We start from the raw sequence: 14,528 nt of genomic DNA, 5'->3' as shown, positions 1-14,528 counted from the left end.
GGCAGAAAAAGTGATGAATTAGAGAAAAAAAAAAAACGATAGAATAGGAAATACACAAATCTGCCCAGCTCTTATGAGAATACAGAGGAAGAAGAGGTGACTTAAGAGAGAACAGCACCGAGAGAAGAAAGGAGCATTTTCACAGAGACAGGTTGTAGAGAAAATAAACTAGACACATATAAAGACAGAACAAGCCAGAGTATGAGGAGGAACCAGAAATAGAACAGATTGGCAAATTTAGTATAAGGCCAAGCAGAGCCATTCAGTCAGAAGCTGAGAGAAGCCAGTTTGAACTGGTCAGCTCAGAGAGGAGTTTTGAGCCAGAACAGCTGAGTTGAACCAGTTAGCCAGAGCTAAGAAAAATCTAGAATGGGCAAATATATTCAGCAGTAACTCTAAGAGGCTGAAAAAACTCTAGGCCTAAATTAGATTGTATGGAGGCTAGAAGCTTCCAGGCCTAGGTTAGCAGACAAGGCAGTGAGCCTCAGAGACAATTACTACAGGAAAATAAAAGTTCATTTTCATATCTACACCTCATGGAACTCTCTCCAAAATTAGCCAAGTAGTTGGACACTAAGCAAGTATCAATAAAAACAAAAAATAGAAGTAACTCCCTTTATCCAATCAGACTACCATATATTAAAACAGGATATTAACAACAGAAACAACACAAAGCTTACAAACTCACAGAAGCTGAACAACTCTCTACTAAATAAAAAATGGGTCAAGACACTAATAAAGATAAAAATTAAAGACTTTCTAGAATTCAATGAAAATGAATAAATACTATACCCATATTTATGAAAGCAGTGCTGAGAGGAAAATTCATAGTACTAAGTGCATACATAAAAATAGATAAATAAATAAATAAAAACAACCCTGGAGAGATCTCACCCTAGCAATGTAATAGCAAATCTGAAAGACCTAAAACAATAGGAAAAATCACACCCATAAGGAGTAGATGGCAAGAAAAAAGTAAAAAGGAAATCAGTAAAACAGAAGAGAATATAAAGAATCAATGATCAAAGAATCAGAGTTCTTCAAGAAAATCAACAAAATAGACAAACCCTTACCCAAACTAACTAAAAGGCATAGAGAAAATATCCAAATTAACAAAATCAGAAATGAAATGAGTACATGTAGTATTTAATATTTAAAATCTCAAGCTTCTATCCCACATTTTGTTATTGAGTTCCTGGACAAAAGACACACTCATGGTCTTTATATTTACAATTAGCCTTAATTAGCACAATAGCTTGGCAGCTGTCTACTGTCTGTGCTGTTAGAATCTACTTTCCTACTGATAACCCCAAAGTACTATTTACTACTTATTATGTTTCATCTGGGTCAAGACACTAATAAAGATAAAAATTAAAGACTTCAATGAATTCAATGAAAATGAATAAATACTATGCCCATATTTATGAAAGCAGTGCTGAGAGGAAAATCCATAGCATTAAGTGCCTACATTAAAAACAAGAACCAAAAAACCCTGGAGAGATCTCATCCTAGCAATGTAATAGCAAAATCTGAAAGACCTAAAACAAAAAGAAAAATCACACCCATCTCTTAACTCCAACTGGTCAGCCCACATGGCTCAGCTTTCAAAGTGGAGTTAACACAGATACTCCTCAAATTATTCCACAAACTGGACACGTGAAGATAGAACAATTCATTTCATGAAGCCACACTTACCATTATACCCAAACCACATAAAGGCTCAACAAAGAATTACAGACCAATTTCCCTTTGAACATAGATACAAAAATACTACATAAAATACCCAAAAACCGAATTCAAGAACGCATCATAAAAATTATCTACCACCATCAGACATGCTTCATCCCAATAATGTAGGGATGATTCAGTGTATGAAAATTAGTAAATGAAACTATAAATAAACTGAAAGGGGAAAAAAAACATGATCATCTCATTAGATGTAGAAAAAAGCCTTTGACAAAATTCAACACCCCTTCATGATAAAAGTCCTGAGTGACAAGGGGTACATAAGAAAGGCAGTTTACAGCAAGCCAACAGCCAAAAGCAAATTAAATGGACAAAAACTCAAAGCAATTCCACTAAAATCAATAAGACAAGGATATCCTCTCTCTCCACACCTTTCTTCTCTTCAGCAGAGGGGACTGCCATGGCCTGCTAGCCTGAGTTTTAGTAGAAAGTCAGGACATAAGAGAGGCTAGAGAGAAGGAGGAACTAAAAAGAAGGGAAATTCGAGAATAACCTCCTAGGATGTTAGAATGGAACTATAAGCATAAAGATGAATGGGTACAGAAATAAATGCAGCTCTGAGTGTGCATATGTACATGGTGAGAGAGGGAGAGAGAGGGAGGGAGAGAGAGAGAGAGCGAAAACAAGAGGGAGCATGTTTATTTCGTGGTTGTTACCGAGGGAAACAAAGCTCACCCAGAAACCAGTGCCTGACTTATAATCTCCAATAAGAGTCAGGGCTCCCTGATGAAATCCAGGGCTACAGCAAAGTCAATATAAGAAAAGCCTGAAACATTTAGGAACTAGCAAAAGCCACAAGAGCTTGCTTGAAGGAAAACCCACACCCAGCCAAAGCAGGGACACTTTGAGAAAGTACGTTATAGTGTTAGACTGCAACTGAATACAGCAATCCATGACAATAACAACAACAAATGGGAGAAGGGTCTTCCTTACCGTAGGATACAATTAATCAATGCCTAAGGAAGGGTGAGGTTGGTCAACACCACTGGCGACTACCATAGTAGCTCTCTACTCAGACAGAGACCAACCAAGGATGCGAAACAAATCACTGGAAGCTCTCTTGCGTGCAGCATATTCTTCCAGGCCCTAAATTCCTTCCCATGAAACACTGACAAAGGGAGAAAGTACAAATGTGAAAATCAAGCTAGGTACTGTAGTTCAGACCTATAATCCCAGCACTTAGTGGGTAGAGGCCAAAGGGTCAGGAGTCCAAGACAAGCCTCAGCGGCACAGCAAGTATGAGGGCAGCCTAGGTTACGTGAGTCTCAAATAGATAGATTAGATAGATGGACAGACTGACAGACAGATAGATAATAGATAGATAGATAAATAGATAGATGATAGGTAGGTAGGTAGATAGATAGATAGATAGATAGATAGATAGATAGATAGATAGATAGATAGAAAAATTTGACCAATTGCAGAACACAAATTATATATAAACATACGCATACAGTTATCTTTACTAGTTGAAGTATGGCCTATAAAGTCATTTCAAATATAATTTAGCTAATTTAAGCAAATACATATGTTTCATACACAAACATATATAAATATATGTACAAATGTGCTTATGTGTGTATGTGTGTGTGTGTGTGTACTTGTGTGTGTACATTCTTTCATTATGAAATGAGGTTCAGAATGTTATGTGGCTTGCCTGAGAGTACGCACAGTAGGGCAGCAGAATGGGGATGCTCCATATCTGGATATTCCTGTTCAAGACTCCACTACCCTACCAATGGACTTTTGGTTGTTTCTGTGGGTACACTGAAACCAGTAGAAAGACTAGACAAATGCCCATAAAGAAAACAAAGTGCCGACTACACAAATAAATAAACTATAAACAATGACCATCACTGGCATGTGTGTACTTAAAAAATAGAAAGGAGAGATATACATGGAGAAAATGAATAGGAGAGAGACAGAAACAAAAATATGAAGAAAATGTGAGAGAGGAGGTAGAGGGAGTAGGGAGAGGGAGGGTGTGATGGTTTGTATATCCTTGGACCAGGGAGTGGCACCATCTGAAGGTGTGGCCTTGTTGGAATAGGTGTGACCTGGTTGGAATGGGTGTGTCACTGTGGGTGTGGGTATAAGATCCTCACCCTAGTTGCCTGGAAGTCAGTCTTCCACTAGCAGCCTTTGGATGAAGACATAGAACTCTCAGCTCCTGCTGTACCATGCCTGCCTGGATACTGCCATGCTCCCACTTTGATGATAATGGACTGAACCTCTGAACCTGTAAGCCAGCCCCAATTAAATGTTGTTTTTTATAAGACTTGCCTTGGTCATGGTGTCTGTTCACAGCAGTAAAACCCTAACTAAGACAGAGGGAAAGAGACAGACAGATAGACAGACAGACAGACAGACTGAGTCAGAGAATATAAAACAAATAGGGCAAAATACTGACGTCTAAGGTTAGGTGTGAATCAGTCAGTATTCTTTTTAATTTTTATAATTATGTCACAGTAAAAAGTTAACAAAAGCTAAAGGAAATTCAGCTTTCTTTTCTCCAAGCATGGTACTCCCTTCCTTTAAGAATACCAAGGACAGATATCGCTCAGCACGTAAAAATGTCTGCTGCTCTTGCAGAGGCCCTGTGTTTAGTTACCAGTGCCCACAGCATAGTTCACAATCATGTGTTAATTCCAGTTCCAGAAGATCTGATGCCCTCTTCTGGCCTCCATGGGCACTACATGCATATGTGCATAGACACACATGCACATAAAATACCCATGCATGTAAAATAAAATAAAATCTTAAAATCCCAAGGATAGCCCAGCAAAGCAGGGCATCGCCATCCTGGATATGAGTCCCTAGAAAGCTCATTTATCCTTTCTTCCCGGTTCCTTGACTGTAAAGCAAAATAAGGCTATACTATAGAGTCTCTCAGTCTTTATAGACATGAAGTTCTTATTCCATCCCCTTAAAGGAATACCTACCATCAGACTCGCTTTCTTCAGACTCCATCTCCATTGGTCCCATGGGCTTTGGAGCTGAAATCAGCTCCCTGGCAGCAGCCTCAGGCACCTCCCGTAGCTGGATGGTTTTCTGGAAATCTCCAAGTTCTTCGGCATTAGAAGGCAACACATCTTCTAAGTTACTCATTGCCTCTGAAGGGACATGAACTGTACTACAAGCTTTGGAAGCAGGATTTTGCCCAGCTTCTGTTTCATCGTCACTTGAAAGATGAGAGGAATTACACTTGCTCTCGGGTGGATAGAGTCCGTTTTGTAGCTCAGGATCTTCAGTGTATGTCTGTGTGTCTATCCCCTGATCAGAATGTGTTCTTGTCGGAGGTGCCAGGGTGGGTTCCTTTTCACTGAGGACTCCAGAGACATGACTGCTTGGAGTTCCTATGAATGCTGATGAGAGGGCAGCTGGCCTACCCTCCACCTCACATTCACTACTTATCTGAGATGCTTCGGTCACGGCATGAGCAAGAGACACTGTTTCTTTTGGAGTATCACACTGATGACACGCAGTAGTAAATGAATGAGCTGAGTCTGTCTGCTCGTTTGCACTGCTGGCACTGGTTACACACTCCTTTACCTCAGTCACACTGGGTGTAAGAGGCGCTGTGTCAAATGGCACGCCTCCACCTCTTACTGCCGTTTCATCAGCATGCTCCTCCTGCTCCACCCCACTTCCAAGCAGCATTTTCTCTGCTAGATCATCACTGCTGCCAGACACTTTCTCATCATTATCATCATCCAGAGCTTTCTGAATAGCTGCACGGGTCCGGGGTGAGATGGAACCTGCATCTGCAGTGGCCCCTGAGTTCCTCTCCTTACACTGCCTTCCCTCTCTACTCTCTGGCTCATCTTCTGAGCTACTTCCCAGCATGGCTGCCTGAATAGCCAGTAGAGTTCTTGGAGAAGGAGGTGTGGCCTCTGGCTCTCTCTCTGGCTTCACTTTCTCATGGGGTGATGACTTCAGGTTGGAAGACACACTGTGTACGTTGCTGAAAGAAGGAAGAGATTCTGAATCCACATCCATGGCTTTCTTACCTTGAATACCTGAGAGAAAGCAAAATATTTCTCACTATGCAATTCACAGTGTGACAGTGTATTTCTGGGAAGATGAACAAGAGAACCCTGGATCATAAACACAGTGATACATTTTATTAAAATCCGCTCACTAGTTCTAAAGTGCTTAGCTCTGTAGTAGCTAATCTATTAGTGGCTAAGTACAACCGTTATTACCTCAGTGAGGCCTTTTCATAAAACTTAGAGCCACAAAGTACCCTAGGCTTTATTTTTCATTTGGAAATTTTATTTTGCCACACTATATAGGCAAAATACTTTTTATCTATTTCATAAAACACTATTCCACTTTTGATTTTTTTTCTTATTTGTTTTTGTAGACAACAAGAAAGCAAATCCTGGTGTCAGTTTCCCACGTGTGCATTTAAATTAATAAAATGATCTTTCTATGTATCATTTTAATGACTAGTAAAATTCAAAAAATGTTGTTGAGCCTAAGTTCTCTATCCAAAAATTTTAAATGAAAAAACTTCCAAAACCCCTTCCCAAGAAAAACAACAATTAAGAAAACAGAGATATATTTATTTGACAGAATTGCTGAAACTATTAATGGTGTGGAGTAATGAGGTAGTCTAAGATGGCCTTCTGATTCAAACCTGGCTTTATAGATTGTAACTTTTTACATTTTTATTATTTTACTTATTTACTTATTTATTTATTTGTGTGGGTGTGGGTGAGTGGGTGGGTGGGTGTATGTGTGTGTATATGTCATGTCATGTGTTTGTGGGTACCTGGGGAAGCCAAAAGAGGATGTTGGGTCCCTTGAAGTTAGTTACAGGCACTTTTGGGCCACTCATGTGGGTGACCTCAAAGCCAGGTCCTCTGAAAAAGTAGGATGAGATCTTAACTTCTGAGCCGTCTCTGAAGCTCCCTGGTGTATATTTTTAATGCTAACATCCTACATTAAAATAGATATTACATTTGAACCCGTCGCAAAAAAAAAAAAAAAAAAAAAAGGTCAAAAGTCTGAGGTGTTTGAGATGTTCTAGGGTCAATGGGAGCAAAACTCTACCTTAACGTAGTTAATGTGCATAATAAGTTGATAAATAAGAGAAGCCACCACTTACAAATAAGATCTCATACAGCTTACAGAACAAACCTGTATCAGGGTTCTCAACCTACCTGACATGAAAGCAAAGAGTCACAGAGGTTAGGCCACTTGCTCAAGAATTAAGCAGCAGAACTGAAAACCAAGGCCATGCTCTCTTCTAAATTCTATGATTTCAACTTCTGTTTTCTCTATCATACCATAACTCATTGTGTTACTTCATTTCCTCTCATTTTTGAAAAGTAGTTTTGATAGGAAGCATACCAGAGGCAAAAAGGTTTAACTAAAAAAGGAGTTTGAAGAATAGAAGAAAGGAAAAGGTATAGGTGGGAAGGGTCAATCAAACCAAAGATGCATGCAAAAACCACATGGAAATGCACCACTGTATAAAACAAAAAACACAATTAAAAAAATAAATAAACAGTTTGAAGTACCCTGAATGAGTTGACAATGTTGCTGCCAGAAGCCATAGGGTCTTCAACAAAAATCCCAGCTCCAAGTGCAAGACATTTCCCATGAGTCTCTCACCAGACACCCCCATGAAGTTCCCAAAACAATACAGCCCATTGCTGTTGCTCTCCAAAAGAATTAGATATTAAAGTCCTATTGCAAATGACACTATACACCCTATACACAGGACACAGAAAAAGGAAGCTGGAATTACCCTCACCCCCACCTCCCTTTGCACAGTACTAAGAGGTGCTAGGCAGGCTGCTTCCCAGTGGTGAACTCTGCGCTACAATTCTGACCTAACAAACAAGACATACACATTAGTGCAACGTGGCAAGGACACTCTGGGGTCAGTCAACATGCTGCTCAACTGGATTTGAGACCCACTCCCCAGGAGGAAAGACATGTCTAAGACTGAAAACCCTATAAAAAACTCATGGCTAAAAAAGAGGTCTCAGGCTCTAAAGGAGAACATACTGCTGATATTTTTCTTTTCTTTTCTTTTTTTTTTTTTTTTTTTTTTTTTTTTTGGTTTTTTTTCCAAGACAAGGTATCCCTAGCTGTCCTGGAACTCACTCTGTAGACCAGGCTGGCCTCGAACTCAGAAATCCGCCTGCCTCTGCCTCCTGAGTGCTGGGATTAAAGGCGTGCACCAACACTGCCCGGCTGCTGCTATTTTTCTAACTTGATAAGTAGTCTGACTGCTTCCCAAATACCCACATTTGTACCTAAAGACTAGCATTGTTGCTAGCCTGGGCCAGAGAAGCTCCTCCCTGAAGAGGGTGACAGTCAATGCAGAGTTCTGGAAAAAGCAACTGCTAAGTGCTCAGCCTTAAATCACACACACACACACACACACACACACACACACACACACACACACCAATGCATGCCCAGGTGAGAGAAGCTCCTCCCTGAAGAGGGTGACAGTCAATGCAGAGTTCTGGAAAAAGCAACTGCTAAGTGCTCAGCCTTAAATCACACACACACACACACACACACACACACACACACACACACCAATGCATGCCCAGGTAACATCTCAAAAGTAGGGTTGGGGTAGAAAGAATGAGGGAGCCTGAAGATGGAAAGAAACCCTACAAAATGCTGTTCTGAAAATGGGATGGTCATCAGAATTACAAGCACACAGCAGCTGTAGTTACCTAAATACGACATAACACGGGACAGCACAGTTATCTTGATAAAAGCTCCCATATGCTCTGCCTCTGCTTTGACTGGCACAGAAGAAAGAAGCCCATTATTGCAGGGAAGACATGACAACAGGAGTGCACTGCATACCTATCATGATTTTTAGCTGTCAAATCAATGATGGCGCCTGGTACCTTTTATCAAGATGTAATGTGAGGTGTCTTCAGAGACCACTCTCCTGGACTCCACTTCCTTCAGAAAGCCTCCCTCATCTTGATATTGCCTCTGGATTTGCCCTGAATGCTGCTGGTTCATTTCCTTTTGGACATTTTCTATGTGCTGGTTTAAGTAGTTCTTCTTAAGCAAGCCTTTCAGCTGGTACTGTGAAAAGTCATTAGACTCCTAGGGGGAAAAAAATATTACTTTACACTAACACAGAATAGACCACCACTGTCCATTTTTTGTTTATTTCAAAAGGTTTAATTTCATAGTATAAAAATAAAACTTGAAAATTAAGGGGGTTCCACTGTGAACTTCATTTTTTGTTTTATTGCTGTTGTTTTTGTTGAGACAGTCTTCCAATACGTCGCCCAAGCTAGCCAGGAAATCACTATATAGAACATGCTCGCCTTGAAGTTGTGCAAATCCTTCTGCCTCTGCCTCCAAAGTACTGGGATTAGCATACATGGCATTATAACAGACTTTAAAAAAAGAATTAAGCAAAAGAAATTATGAGGGCTGGTGAGATGGCTCAGTGGGTAAGAGCACCCGACTGCTCTTCCAGAGGTCCAGAGTTCAAATCCCAGCAACCACATGGTGGCTCACAACCATCCGTAACGAGATCTGGCGCCCTCTTCTGGAGTGTCTGAGGACAGCTACAGTGTACTTACATATAATAAATAAATAAATCTTAAAAAAAAAAGAAATTATGAAATACTTTATCTTTAAAATTATTTGCTGAACTAGACTACATGGCTGTGGTAAGACATGTGATGGTGGCTCAGCAAAACATAACCTTCTAGAATATAAGTGAAGTCTCCAGCATTGTCTTTGGTCCACAGGCAACACAAGTAAATCAACCAGAGGTATTAATAATCATAGTTAATATGAATAAAGCCTTTCCCATGGAGGACATTCCAAGTACTTTTATATTAACTACCTTGAATTATTTCTACAGACATCCAATGAGACATTTTCCTATCCCCCATCTGCAAATGATAAGCTTGAGACTTCAATACTAGACTAACCTGGAACATCAGAAAGTTGACTTACTTCAACTGAGTCTATTATTAGTCTCATGACTATCCCTGCTATTAGGACATGGATCTTCTCCTATCAACATCCCATGTACATGATAGATAAGTCACACCAAGGTCTATTCTAGACTACTCAGAACTTTTCTACTTATGGAACCATCCCAGCCTTCCAGCCCTAGCAACATCACGGTTGCACAAAGAAAAAGAGAAAACCACTAGAGGCCATATTTCTCCTTTCCACTCAATCACAATTTCTATCAGTCATACTTAATGATTCTTCACATCTGTGAAGACAGGAGCCTGAGAAATAGGTGGGACCTAGATTGTTTTCTCCCGAACATGAAAATAAATTTATTGCTTGTACCCAAACATGTAATAACATCACTTCCATCCACTTATTACTACTTTCTTATCCTAAATACATAGAAAACCAAAAGGGAGTGATGCATCCATCTTTTTCATCTTTCTGAAACCAAAGTAAAAAGTATCCTGAAGTCTACAGCAAGCTAAAAAAACAAAAACAAAAACCAAACTACATAAATTGCTGAGTTTACATTCTACCTCGCTGTTGGAGAAGAACTGCTGGAAACAGCAGGTGGTGGCAAAAGGAAGGGAAGTGGAACTCATGCATCAGGAACTAAAAATACCAAATGCTCGATGGCAGCATAAACCAAGATTACAACAGCTACACGAACAGGACACATTCAACAACACCCAACGATGCACACCACCCCCGCTCCAGCTTCCTGTGACTTTGAAATCACCACATTCAGGCCTGTTTCTATTATTCACAAAGAAAGCGATGAACACACACATCCTGTATCTGGAATTTCACTTTGGGAGTATTTTCCATGTTAGTTACTTTTTGTACATACTGTATGTTGTGGTGTGAAGTAACTTTTTATGAACTAGCCCAAGAACCATTTGGTGCTGGGCACTTACTATGTGAGACACTGAGTTGCCTGCTGAGAATGTAGCCATTATCGGACAGGCATGTTCTGTGCTGAGCACTATGTTACAGGGTACTGAGGACACACACAAGAAAAGGCCTACAGAGTGCAGAAGACTTCTTTGACTGTTATGGGTTATAGTAAATGCATAAACCAACAATGTCTCATGTGACCTGAGATACACAGATGCTGTGTCCTTGCAACTGGGACCTATCTAAATTAGAGACTTAGACTCTAAGTACCACTTCCCATTTTTCTCTTCCTTCTGTGAAGCTTTGCTCGAATTCTTAGTTCTAAGCACTGGTGTGCCACTGTGCACTGCTGGGTGTTTTACCTCTGGCATTGCTTCAAACAGTGTTCGTCTTCGCTTGGTAAACTCTTTCATGTCAGTCAAGATCTCATGCTTTACCTCAGGAGGCAGGCTGCTGAAGTCCTCAGACTCGATATCTATGGCCTGAGGATTATGAAGGAATTCTTCCTGTAAAGAGTAAAATGTTAACACCATTACATTTATATTTACCCATTTAGGCCTAGTCACTGTTACAAATACTCATTGTGTTTATATCATAGACACAGCCCTATATAATCTATACACAGAAGTATATGCTCTGTGACAGGCATCACAGTGAAGAAGCATTTACTTGTGGCACTAGGGATTGAATCCAGGGTGTCATGCATGTAAAGTGAACACTCTATCACCAAGTTACATATTCTTGCCCCAAGAAAGTATTCTCATATTCTCAAGAAGCATATTTACTTTGTGAATGGTCAGTTGTTTTGAAAAGAAAAGAGCTTACTTTGGATATACGGGAAGACATAATGAAGCTTGACATGGTGCTGTACAATTTCAATCGTAGCACATGGGGAGCAGCAGAATCAGGCTGAACTCTGTGAGTTCAAGGTCTGCACAGAGAAACCCTGTCTTGGGCTAGAGAGATGGCCTAGACATTGAAGGCTAGGCTCCCAACCAAAAATATAAGAGAAATCCTGTCTCCAAATACTCAAAAAAAAAAAAAAAAAGAGGACCATTAATGCCAAATCCAATATACAAGTGCATGGAATGCATGGGTAAGTGTGGATTTTATATATACACACACATATACATCATATACATACGTGCAATGAGAATGAAACACACACAGTTAAAGTTATCTTCACTTTTTATTGGGAACTTTCATAAACCACCATACCTCATAAGCATTACTCATTTTCATCATTTCAAGTAACAACAGCCGTTGTGAATTCCCATGTTATGTGAGTACCTGCAATGCTTGCTTTTGATCCATTCTTGCTTGCCATTGCTTTTCATCTTCCTCTTCTGAACTGTAAGTCAGGAATATGATGTTAACATCTATGATTTTAACAAATACTTAAAAACCTATTTCCTGAGCTCAAGGTCTACAGCAGTGAGGAAGATGAGAAGACTGTGACTCCATCTGGTGAGGACACGGGTAAATAAGCAACTGCAATATGAACTCCTAACTCCCTCCACAAGGAAGAGAAGGATGCTGAAAGGAAATTAAAGAGTAAATCACCTAAAAGCTTTGGACAGCACAGTAGTTTAAGTGGGATTAACCCCCCAGAGGGTCATACAGTTGAACATTTGATACCTAGTTGGTGGAACTATTAATGCAGGATTAGGAGGTGTGGCCTTGTTAGAGGAGGCATGTTACAGGGGTCAGGGTTTGAGACCTCAAGTCCCCGATCCATCCCCAGTGTACTCTAGGCCTTCCACTAAGCTTCCGGGCAGGAGTTCTCAGCTGTTCCTGCTGCCATGCCATCAATCTGCCATAATAGATTCTAACCCTTTGGAACCATATGCCAAACTAAACACATTGATCAGTTGCCTTGCTTTATCACAGAAATATAAAAGTGACTAATACAGACAGTCATGGAGGCTTTCCAAAATCTCCTACCTTGGTGGATTTGCATTGAGCAAACAAGGGACCCAAATGTAGGCTATAAGGGAGGTACATGCATGGAAGTTCAGCTCCATGAACTGAGTTCTACAGTACCTTGGAAACAAGGAGAGGAAAATCTGCCCATGACAGTGAGGAGAACAGGGGGTGAGACTGAAGAAGAGTGATTAAAGGTCAGAAAGTTTATCCTGAAGAAATGACAAACCTAGGCCAGGCATGGTAATACGGGCTTAAAACCCCAGCATTGACAAGGCTATAGCAAGAAGATTATAAGTTCATGGCCAGCCTGGACCATACAGCAAATTCCAGGCTAGACTAGGATATATAGTGAGTATTTGTCATTGAAAAAAATACAGGGAGAGAAAAAAAAGCCGGTGTAATGGTGCATGCCTATAATCCCAGCACTTGGGAGGCAGAAGCAGATGGAGCTCCCTGCATTGGAGGCCAGCCTGGTCTACAAGGGAGTCCAGGACAGCCAGAGCTGGTTACACAAAAACAAACAAACCAAAAAAAAAAAAAAAAAAAAAAAAAGACTCCAGAAAAAAATAGTATTAAGTTTGTAAGAAAGAAAACCACAATATCAGAATTGTAAAGAACAAAGCATACTGTGCTGGGAAGTGGGGAGTTGAAGCAAAGATGTGAAACAGAAAGTTTTCAAGGATGAAACAGAAATAAATTTTAGCACTACTGAGATGCCTGAGAGGAGAGAGTAGAGAAAGTGTAGAGAAAGAAGAGGGCAGGGAGCCACTACAGAGACTGAGAGGCAGGAGGGGAAAGAAAAACTGTCCAAACTTCTGGTCCACCAATTCTTCAAACAGACACCTTGAGGACTAACCGCCAGCAGACTCATGGAAACACTGGAAAGGAACAAGAAGGAAGGTACCAGGAACGCAGGTCAGCATGACATGGTAGCCATATGGGCACAGAGCCAAGTACACCGAGAAGATCTAAGTGTCAACATGTCTAGCAACAAGGCCATTGTGAGTGGTAATCTAGCTAGGCGGTGAGAGAGATGAAAGGAAGCTAAGAAGTAAGGAGAATCAGCATGAGTGCAAACACATGAAAGGAGAGGGATGCTGAGAATTAATAGTGTAAGCATGGGTAGAGGTGGAGGAAGGGCAGAGGTCAGGGTACAGGTGGGATAATCAAAAGTATCTAAAAAGGTTTCATATAGAAAGCCAGTGCTTTGCATGTTAGTTTAAATATATACTTTTTAAAAATAGGAGTTTAACACAGATATTCTACATGGATGGACAGTGATCCTAGAAGACAGATACACTAAATGATAATCTTAGTGTAGGTAAGGATACCCCCTATAAGTCAAAGAAGCCTTAGAGACCTCCCAATCTGACATTATAGGCATTTGATGCAAGTATGCCCAGCTTTTTATGTGGGTGCTAGGCATAGAGTTTGGGTTCTCATACTTGTATGTCAAGTCTTTTACAAACTGAGCCATTTCCCCAGCCCCTAAAGTGATATTCCTTGGTAGTCAAGCATTTACCTGTGTTTTTCTTCCTCTGGTAAAGGTGGCAAAACATAGATGTCATCCTGTCTTTGAACCTGAGTGAGACTGGGTGGCGCTTCATGTCTGGGAAGCACACAGAATGGTCAACAATAAATAAATAAAAGAAAGGCATCTTGGGTCAATCCTCTTCTCTGACTTATTAATCAAACCCTGCTCAAGGACAGTGGCTGACTTTTCCTTGTCTGGCTCTCCCCTCCCAGCCTGGGTCTCCCCTATACTATTGTCACAACAACCAAGTGGAAGAAAAGCGAAACTCAGTAGAGCTGCTCACAGCCTTTGCCACAGCCCCAGCTACAGTCAGGAAGGACTCTATCAAAGTCAAGCTGGGTTGCAGTGAACCCCATAGGACAGCACCTACACAGCACACGTGAAGTCCTGTGTTCCATTTCCCACAACTCTTAAAAATCATATAAATCAGTAAACTAGTTAATTAAAAGAG

At 40.5% G+C, this 14,528-nt stretch overlaps 1 protein-coding gene across 3 annotated transcripts in view; it reads right to left on the bottom strand.

The window, feature by feature from the left end:
• Positions 1–14,528, bottom strand: part of Ercc5 (ERCC excision repair 5, endonuclease) — a 34,750-nt gene that overhangs the window by 9,639 nt on the left and 10,583 nt on the right. For all 3 annotated transcript variants that reach the window (XM_029476431.2, XM_021160458.3, XM_085836935.1), the window contains exons 4-8: positions 14,066–14,152; positions 11,908–11,968; positions 10,980–11,123; positions 8,634–8,841; positions 4,689–5,765 (exon numbers count right to left, since the gene is read on the bottom strand). In XM_029476431.2, coding sequence (XP_029332291.1) covers positions 4,689–5,765; positions 8,634–8,841; positions 10,980–11,123; positions 11,908–11,931 — 1,453 coding nt within the window. In that variant the 5' untranslated portion in view covers positions 11,932–11,968; positions 14,066–14,152. The remainder of the gene's footprint in view (positions 1–4,688; positions 5,766–8,633; positions 8,842–10,979; positions 11,124–11,907; positions 11,969–14,065; positions 14,153–14,528) is intronic.

Source organism: Mus caroli, unplaced genomic scaffold, assembly GCF_978045245.1.
Source record: "Mus caroli unplaced genomic scaffold, Mus_caroli_1 scaffold_1, whole genome shotgun sequence".
Classification (NCBI taxonomy): Eukaryota; Metazoa; Chordata; class Mammalia; order Rodentia; family Muridae; genus Mus; species Mus caroli.
This window is presented reverse-complemented; position numbering and strand designations above follow the sequence as displayed.